Genomic DNA, 9,139 nt, shown 5'->3' with positions numbered 1-9,139 from the left:
AGAGAGAGAGAGAGAGGGAGAGAGGAGAGAGAGAGAGAGGGAGAGAGGAGAGAGAGAGAGAGAGAGAGAGGGAGAGGGGGGAGAGAGAGAGAGAGAGGGGAGAGAGAGAGAGAGAGAGAGAGAGAGAGAGAGAGAGAGAGAGAGAGAGAGAGAGAGAGAGAGAGAGAGAGAGAGAGAGAGAGAGAGAGAGAGAGAGAGAGAGAGAGAGAGAGATGGGTTCTTCCATCCGGAACATTTTAAATAAAATATCAATTGACCCCAGAAAACTCCACCCGACAGGAAACAAGAGGGGAGGGAGGATCAAGAACAAGAACAACCCAACAAGGAGAAGAATCGAAGATCCCCTCTTCATGGATCCTTCTTTGATCAATGGCGAAGGCTCCCCCGTCGAAGGTGGAAGCATCCCCTTCATATCCGATTGGTGCACAGCAGTTGGGCGGCGTTATCAGCACTTTCTGGACAAGACAACCCCTTTCGTTCTTCGTCGATGGGCAGCTCTCTTTGTTGTAGCATTTGTCTATGTTCTACGAGTTGGGTTCTTCGTGCAGGGGTTCTACGTCGTCAGCTATGGACTGGGTATCTACATATTGAACCTATTCATCGCCTTTCTTTCTCCCCAAGTGGACCCCGAGATTCAAGATCTCATCAATGGCGGGGGAGATGATAATTCCCTCCTACCCACCAAATCTTCTGATGAATTCCGCCCATTCGTCCGCCGTCTTCCGGAATTCAAGTTTTGGTGCGTTTTCTGTCGCTGATCTGTGCCGTGATCTATGGTTATAATAAAATTCGAATTTATTTTCCTGAAGAATTAGCTTAATAATTTAACCCCCTCTTTGAATTACTTGTTTTCTTACTTCTTTCATATATTAATCGCAGTGTCAAGGTTCAAACTTTGGTCGTCTCTTTTCGGTTCTCGCTGCAGTGAAATTTGGGCTTCGTTATTTCAATTCTTTGGTTATAGTTTAAACCTTTTACGCTATAGGAGAGAGGGTTTTTTTTATTTCCCTATATTAAACGGCGAAATTTTATCTCTGGGGAGATGGATGCTATGCAGAGCATAATGCATTAAGAATTATTACTAAGTTACTGGAAAAAAGTCTTTTTAATCTGCGGTTCCAGTCCAAGAAAAATTCTTCTTGATTTTCAATTGTTCTTATTTAGCCTCGAGATCGCTGGTAAATTGTATTTCTTAGCCTGATGATTTCATGCATTGATGTGTTGACATGAATATCACGATGTTGGTAAGATTATACATTTTCAATTTTGTTTCTAGAATTTCTATCTAATTTTGACTGCATAATAGCCATTTAGCGTTTACATAGCGTTTTGGCTTCAGAAGCAGTTTATTATATCGCTTTAATATACTCATCACTGAAAAGATTAGTGTTATTAACTACAAGAATTCAGCGCCGTAGGTCCTCTGATTTTGATTAGGGTTTATTTTTCTCTTGCCTAAGAGAAAAGTTATTGCTTTAATCTCTGAAGTCTGGCATGTACTTATCAGCAGTCTAGCTCTCATTTTAAAACATCGAATTTGTGTATCATGTTTTGCCGTCTGGGAACTGATGCCTTTGGAAAAATGACAGTTGCCACTGTGGTAATCTACTTAAGAAGATTTGTTTTCCAATGATCATTGTGAATCTCATGTGGACTACTAGACTTATATGTTAATACAGATTGGTGTGATTTTTGTTCTTGAAAAGTTCCTAGAAACTATATTTTGGGACTTTGGTTATGACGTGCTCTTCTTAAGTATTGTTTCTCTTTTCTTCATCACAATCATTAAAATACTTATCCAGGCTTTGTTGAAGGCCATTTTGGTTGTTTGAAATGTCTTTATGTCACAGTCACTCCATTCCTCTATTTAATAATTCCTTCTTTTCTGCCTGCGGTATTTTTTCCCCCTATCAAAGGGTTTGAAGAAGCTAACCATACTTGTAACCTAATACTTCTATTCTCTAGGGTTATATTCCCTGGATGAGGATAGTGGACGATGCAAATGATGATGATGAATCATCATCTTTGTCATCATACTTTCGAATCACGGTGACGAAGAATTCCTCATCATCTCATCATTGTCTCATCATCATGTTGCCATTCGTTTCATGGAAAAACCGAATGACGATGATGACTTTGAGATTGTTAGCCAACCCCACTATTCACTTTTATCTTTTATTCCTCTAAATCAAGATTTTTATTTTCAAGTCGGGATTTCAATTAGAATGACTCTCTCTCTTCTTGCAGGCACTCTTTACTAAAAGCGTTCTGCATCGCCTTTATAATGACATTTTTCAGCCTGTTTGACGTCCCAGTCTTCTGGCCAATCCTACTCTTCTATTGGGTGGTTCTGTTTACCGTTACAATGAAGCGCCAAATTCTACATATGATTAAATACAGATACGTGCCATTTTCTTTTGGCAAGCAGGTGACCATTTACTCATAGCTTCTCAATTTGTACTTGATAAGCTAAAAAATGTCAGCGTTATACACCTCATAGCTCCTTTTATAATGAAATCCGTGTTTGGTCAGCGTTACACAGGGAAAAAGGCTTCTGTAGTGGATGATCTTGATAATGCAAGCAAGATGGATGGAGTATGAGGATCTTACTGGAGACATTTGATTTTATCATTTGGAGGAATGTTGTGGGAGGCTTAGTCATATGTGATAATTTTTTTTTTCATATTTAGGGTGCTGAATTCCTTATTTCTTTTGTCCAATGGTACCATTAATGTATGAATCAATCCATAGTGGCATAAATACTTTAGAACAAAAGATGAGTCATTTGTTTCTTTATTTTCTCATAGGAGCCGTGTATAGAAACTAGTAATATTTTTTGGGCTGTAACTGTAAGATAGTTTTTTATGGCTTTCGTTTACCCAATGGCAAAAACAAATCTGGGCCTGAAAATTCTTCTTCAACAAGGTTTGATTTCTCGGCTCTTTAATCGGGGTGTAAACAGTATTAAAAAATTAATTTTATTGTCATTAAAATTCTGCAGAAAGTCCTGTGAATCTACAAAATATCAGACTTCCTCTGATCAAATCAGCTGAAAATTTGAGTTAACTTCAAAATGTCCCAGATAAATAATAATGTACAGAGTTATATGGACTGTGGCGTAGTAATTTTCTTTGAACAGTTAATCTACATGGCCTCAATATGAGTTTGAATCAAGTCAGCTAACATATGACTTTGCTGCTAACACAATTATATCACTTCAGTTGACACGAGAAGCAAAATTCAAATTACTCCTACAAGTTTCTGTAATCCGGAACAATATGCAAGTACCATTGGAATCATCACCACAGATTTCAGATGTATTAAATTCTGATTAATTTCAATCTCATTTTATCAATCATAATTTTAATAGAGTTGGTGATATTCAGTGCAGAAACGAATGTCTACCTGGCGTTTGTTGTCAGGAAAATACATATTCAAAGAACATTGAGGTATCTGTATATTTAGTGAAAATTACTACATTTCATAAGTTCGAACTTCAGAGTCAATTGTGTAATATGGACAGATGAATATATTTGATATAAAAATGTATTTACATGATCTTATCCTCTATATGAAATCAAAATATCATACAAATAGAATTATTTATCATTTCACCATTTTTTATAGAAACTAGGTGATTTGTGAAGAGATGTGAATTAATAAAAAGTCATTTGAAACACAATTTTAACATAATATCCACTTAATGGATTAATATCAAATAAAGTACTACTATTTAGTTTTTAGAGATACCCTCTTATTTGTATAATCTACCAATATGCTGAGAAAATTTTAATGTTGATTTTTACTTGATGAACAACAATATTCTGTGTTGAGGATTGATCATTACAATATTTTACAACAAAATGTAGCGTCAGAGTTGAGAGATCTATATCATGATTAGCCTAAAAGTCTCATCAAGTAAAAGATGAAGGATTAGTTTTAAACAAACCAAATAAACATTTTGGAGGTAATATCTAGATTGATTCTTAAGTTAGAGAACTACTATCAACTAGATGATTCATGTTTAATGTTATGAATTAGTATACCTTGGTGTCATGCGGTCAAATCCCGAGCTATGTCAATCGCTCGAACTTGGTGCGTGCCGGGCCCAGTGCTTGGAGCAGAACACTAAGTAGCCTTGATCTCTTGCAACAGAAGTCTTTTGCAATAGCTTAAGATCGCAAAGAAGGGGTTAGAGGAGAGTGTGGGGACACAGCCCCGTCACAAAATAGGGGCATTGCATTGATATCGCCAAAGATTACATCGTAGTCATGATCGTTACAAGGGGGAAGACCAGGGTTGATACCGAAGTAACGAGATGAGACGCCACACGCATGGGTAGGAGCGCCACTGTGCCTTGAGGCCCGTAGCGACACACGCGTGTCCGCTGGCATTGCTACTACATGCGTGCCCCACACCACTACGAGGGTGGTGGCCTGAAAGATCAGGTTGGGCGTCGCAACCCTTAGTGCATCGTAGCACTAAATAGGACTCAGTCGTTACAGATCACGAGTCTCACGCAAACAAGCCCTCCCAATTAGCACGCAGGCCTCTGGGCGGGGAATGTTACCTAGTTAGGGGCCTAACACTTGGTGATAATGGAGGTGCAAAAAACTCCATAGTTTGGAAAGTATGTTTCAGTTCCACTACCTTGATTAAACACCTCTAGCTGTTATGATCATTTAAATATATGATTTCATAAGTAAAGTTTATGGTCAATTCTAGTAAGTAGAAGAAATTGGAAGTCATGAGTCCATTTGCATGATCAATATCACTTCAACATCTTGTTTGAATTCATTAATAAAAATCAGATTCATTATTATTCACGTGCGATGTTTATAACCAAGTCCAAGGATACAGGCAATGATAAGTAAAGTAGGATGAGATCACACTCAAATTACATCAGTAAAATTATTCACTTATACTTCTTTTTTTACCATTTGTTTTCTGATTTGCACTTGCATTATTCACCATTTAACCATATAATGAGAAATTTATGACTAAACCCACTTGACTCAGATTCAAGTAGATTTCTCATATCTTCTTGGATTACTATTTGAAAGTCAAGCATAAGGTCAAATAAAATGGTGAACTTGGTATACAAATGGGATGAAAGGAGAAACCCATGTCATCTTGTAGATAACAAGAAGAGGCTCAATACACAAGAAGCCCCTTTAAAAGCCCATTCAAACCTCTTTAAGAACTAGATTAGTTACAATAATTGTAGAACTAACCCATAATTTGAATTTGAAAGACCTAGTTTCAAATCTGGGAAGGATGGAACATGACTCCAGTCTGGAGATCAAGTAATCCTAGGCCTCTAAACCATTGGAATTAAATCCAATCACTAGGAAGAGTTACTCTCCTAGTGATTATCCTCTGTCTTTGTATCTTATCTTGGACTTATGCTCACAACTTGTTGCAGGCCTAGTGCATCAGATTTTTTTTTACCCATTATTATTTTGCAAGAGTGTGGGAGAGACAACTCAAGGGTACTCGATACTCTTGGAGAAAACACACTACTTGGCCTTTGGGGGAAGTGACAACAAAGTTTGCCTGATCTCTTGAATGTTTGATGTAAATTTTCTCACATTTTCTTTAGATAAATATTCCAATGGATAACCTAGACTTCAAACTTTCGAATGCATTAAACAACACTAAAAAATTCTTCATGTAGCCAGAATTACGGTGTTTTTTGTCCACTACTCATTGCTGCCCAATTCTGCCGCCTGACAACGCGCAGACAAGCAAATTGTTCGTGGGCCAGCACAGCCGCCCACAGATTTCGCCATGGGAAACGCGACCAAAGGTTCCGTTAACCTTAAAATTTATTTGTTTCATTTGGCTCACCTTGATTCAATATTCAATTTGCAGGGACCTTGACTCATTCTAAGACTTCAATAGAAAGTTTCCCCCAGTCCTTCAGATTTTTAAATTTTTTCCTCCCACTGGAAACCTATAAAAACTGTCTGGAAACAGCTTCTGCATTAAGTGATCTATTCACTGCCAAACCATGCAAATGAAAAAGTCAACATTGGAGATATTATCAAATCAACATTGAATATATTATCAGAGCAATTGATAATATCAAATGACTTGCATGAAAGAGACATCCACCTTCCTCGACTGTACACATGATAAAGAAGGAAAATCTTCTGAACTTTCATGGGTGGGGCAAAAATTCAAACTTTGTAAATGTCATCTCGTCTCTACACGCTTTCTTCTTGGTTATCCAACGCGGGGAAGAACTGGGTCCTCCCCTCTTGAATCCTGTATAAATCCACCGGGGAATTCCATCCCCAGAAGCCCACAGCACCGTCAAAAATCTCGTTTTTCGATGTCGATTCACGGGCAGATTCTCGAAATCACAGGTATATGAGCTTGAGAGGAAGTTTGGTTGAGATTCTGGTCGCAAATTGGGTTTCTCTTCTGATGGGTTTTCTTGATTTTGACAGTGGTGGGAGGCAGCAGGCTGAGAGACACAGAGTGGATCTCTCGGCAAGATCCGTATGTATGCCTCGAATACGCTAGCACCAAGCACCGCACCCGAACCTGCAGAGGTAGGCCGATCAGATCTAAATTAGGGTTTCAGGATTGCTCGATCGATTGATCCCCTTTTGTGATTTTCAGTTTCTTTCTTCAATTTCTGATTTATCTCGTCGTTCCATAGATGGAGGGAAGAACCCCGTTTTCCAAGAGAAATTCGTCATTAGTTTGATCGAGGGGCTTCGGGAGATCAACGTCTCCGTCTGGAACAGCAATTCCATCTCCTTTGATGATTTCATCGGCAGTGGGAAGTATGTCATCGACGAATCTCCTTTTGATCATGATCTTGAATTCTCTTCTGATTACTGTTCTTCTTCGGTGTTCTTGATGCAGGATTCTTCTCAATAAGGTTCTCTCTCAGGGGTATGATGATGCCGCCTGGACATTACAGAGCAAGAATGGACGATACGCCGGTGAAATCTCAGTGATTATGCACTTCTCTGGTGCTCGGGTTCGTTGTTCACTCTCTATCATCTTCTAGTTTGATTTAATGGACTCTTTATCTGATAATCTTGATTTCATGAGAAATCATTATAGGGGATGATAGTCTTGATTTCATGAGAAACCAACCACCATCAAGCATTCATTCTTTCATCCAGATGAAGAAATTGTCTCTTCTTTATCTTTTCGTCTGATTCTTGGAATTTGATCCAATCTTTATTGATTGATGGATCCCATTGAATGTCCTAATATTCGAAAAATAAAAAGAAAGGCAGAGATGAAAGCTCAACCTCCAAGCATTCATTCTTTTCTGATTCTAGGAACTGGAACAAATAATTATTTTTTGATTAGTCTGATAGCTAAGAATATGGATTTCAAAAGAATTAAGAAGGAAATGATACTCTCAATTATATGAGAACCGCGCTTTGATTATAAGAGAACTCAAGCACCATTAATCATTTACCCAAATGCAGAAATCAGCTGGCGCCTGGCCTGCATCGGCGCCGCCTTATGGGTTAGCTCAGCCACCACCGGCACCTTACTCTGCTCCTTATGGTGCTTATGCTTCACCGCCGCCGCAAGTGGCGTCACCGTATCTGCCACCGCCGGCATACCCATATCATGCTGCTCCATCTGGGTATCCTTCTGCTCCACCGCCGGGATATCCTCCATCATCATATCCTCCACCATCATCATATCCTCCACCATCATCATATCCTCCAACATCATCATATCCTCCAACATCATCATATCCTCCATTGGGCGTCTATCCTCCACCGCCACCAGGTTGGTGAAACTCCTCATCATTTCTTGATTTTGTTCTTGCCTTTGTCTGGCTCTGAATTGGTTATGGTCTTAAATCTGGATTAATTTATTGTTTTTGCTCAATCTCTATGTGCAGGGCCGTATTCGACATACCCGCCTCCGCCGCCGCCATATTAACATGAAGGGGGAAAAATGTTTGAGGTCTGAGTCTCTTGTTCTGGTCAACTTAAGATGTAAGTTTCTTCACCAAATATTCTACTCTACACATGTAATTAGTCTGTGCAATCCAAAAGTTTGTTATGTATGAAAGCTTGTTATGATCTGAGAGATAAATCTGGATACAATTCAATCTGAGCCACACCAAATATGACAGGAGCAGGCACTCAGTTTCAAATTTAAACTCAGTTTCAAATCATGATATTTTCTTAGACTACTTGCATTCTAGTTGCTTTTGTCTAAAAAAGGACTTATGTTTATTAACGCATCAATTTTACTGTATTGTAAACGTTTGAAATGCAGCGCTGGATCCAAAATTAAGCAAACGATATGATAAAATTGTTTACATATCGTAAAACAGTTTAATGTGTACTTCTGCTGTTTGAAGTCACCTAAATATTCCTAGAAAATTATAGTTCTTCTGGGGCTTACCTTATAGTCCCTTAGGTCCAAAATCATTTTTTGATTAAATGTGGAAAAAAGTTATGGATCTTGTCTTAAATTTTGAATGATAAACTATGAGATTAAACTGAATTTTGAATTCTGAGGATCCAAATATGTGGTCTGTGGCCTGTTGTCTTTCTTGAATTCAATTTATTATCTTTTAACATAATATTAATAAATATTGACTCTTGTTTTTATTTAAAATACAAAAGTAACGGAAGATAAAGTTGTTGAAACTGGAATGGGAATATATCTGTGAATCTAATGCAATGTGTGTACCATTTACCATAAATTTTTTTGCCAAAACATTTCTCAGTATTTAGTCTCTCATGAATCTTGTAAATTAAATTCTTCTATCATGAGACTAATTAAAGGGGCATCATCTTTATATTAGGATATGCGCAATGTATTGGCAAAGTTGTGTTCTTGCATCATAAAAATATAGTATTATCCTATAAAGTCTAGAGCTGTTCTCAATACCCCATCTTGCAACTTGGAAGTTGAATTGTGGTACAGCCTGAATCATAGCTTCATCCACCGATTGGAATGCAATGAGTGGAGCATGATCAGTGCTACGAAAATTATTGAAAGAGTACCCCACACAAATGATATATAATATTCATCTTGATCATAAGTGCAACAATATGTGATTGATGTTTTAAAAATCTTTTTGAAAATTTGAATTTATGTAACCATTTCGGTTAAATTTATCAGTGTACAATGTTAT

General features: G+C 37.9%; 2 protein-coding genes across 2 annotated transcripts; both read left to right on the top strand.

The window, feature by feature from the left end:
* The first annotated feature begins 256 nt into the window (after positions 1-256).
* LOC144713164 (protein RER1A-like) lies at positions 257-2,775 on the top strand. The gene is made up of 3 exons (XM_078587670.1): positions 257-739; positions 2,248-2,428; positions 2,533-2,775. Exons 1-3 carry the CDS (start codon positions 351-353, stop codon positions 2,599-2,601), a joined length of 639 nt encoding a protein of 212 aa, XP_078443796.1. The 5' UTR covers positions 257-350; the 3' UTR covers positions 2,602-2,775.
* A 3,386-nt stretch (positions 2,776-6,161) lies between these two features.
* On the top strand, positions 6,162-8,061 carry LOC144712957 (Calcium-dependent lipid-binding (CaLB domain) family protein). The gene is made up of 6 exons (XM_078587390.1): positions 6,162-6,371; positions 6,456-6,560; positions 6,671-6,797; positions 6,880-6,997; positions 7,461-7,773; positions 7,889-8,061. Exons 1-6 carry the CDS (start codon positions 6,338-6,340, stop codon positions 7,927-7,929), a joined length of 738 nt encoding a protein of 245 aa, XP_078443516.1. The 5' UTR covers positions 6,162-6,337; the 3' UTR covers positions 7,930-8,061.
* Positions 8,062-9,139: the final 1,078 nt, after the last annotated feature.

This window comes from Wolffia australiana, chromosome 15, assembly GCF_029677425.1.
Source record: "Wolffia australiana isolate 7733 chromosome 15, ASM2967742v1".
Lineage (NCBI taxonomy): Eukaryota > Viridiplantae > Streptophyta > Magnoliopsida > Alismatales > Araceae > Wolffia > Wolffia australiana.
Note: the sequence above shows the minus strand (reverse complement) of the source record. Positions and strands in the feature narration are given on the sequence as shown.

Bases quoted from the DNA above. Each gene is read 5' to 3' on its own strand.
- LOC144712957 (XM_078587390.1), top strand. From the start codon at position 6,338: ATGTCGATTCACGGGCAGATTCTCGAAATCACAG. The intron at 6,561-6,670 runs GTAGGCCGATCA...GTCGTTCCATAG, and splicing joins CCGCACCCGAACCTGCAGAG to ATGGAGGGAAGAACCCCGTT. The intron at 7,774-7,888 runs GTTGGTGAAACT...CTCTATGTGCAG, and splicing joins CTATCCTCCACCGCCACCAG to GGCCGTATTCGACATACCCG.
- LOC144713164 (XM_078587670.1), top strand. From the start codon at position 351: ATGGATCCTTCTTTGATCAATGGCGAAGGCTCCCCCGTCGAAGGTGGA. The intron at 740-2,247 runs GTGCGTTTTCTG...CTCTTCTTGCAG, and splicing joins CTTCCGGAATTCAAGTTTTG to GCACTCTTTACTAAAAGCGT. The intron at 2,429-2,532 runs GTGACCATTTAC...GTGTTTGGTCAG, and splicing joins CATTTTCTTTTGGCAAGCAG to CGTTACACAGGGAAAAAGGC.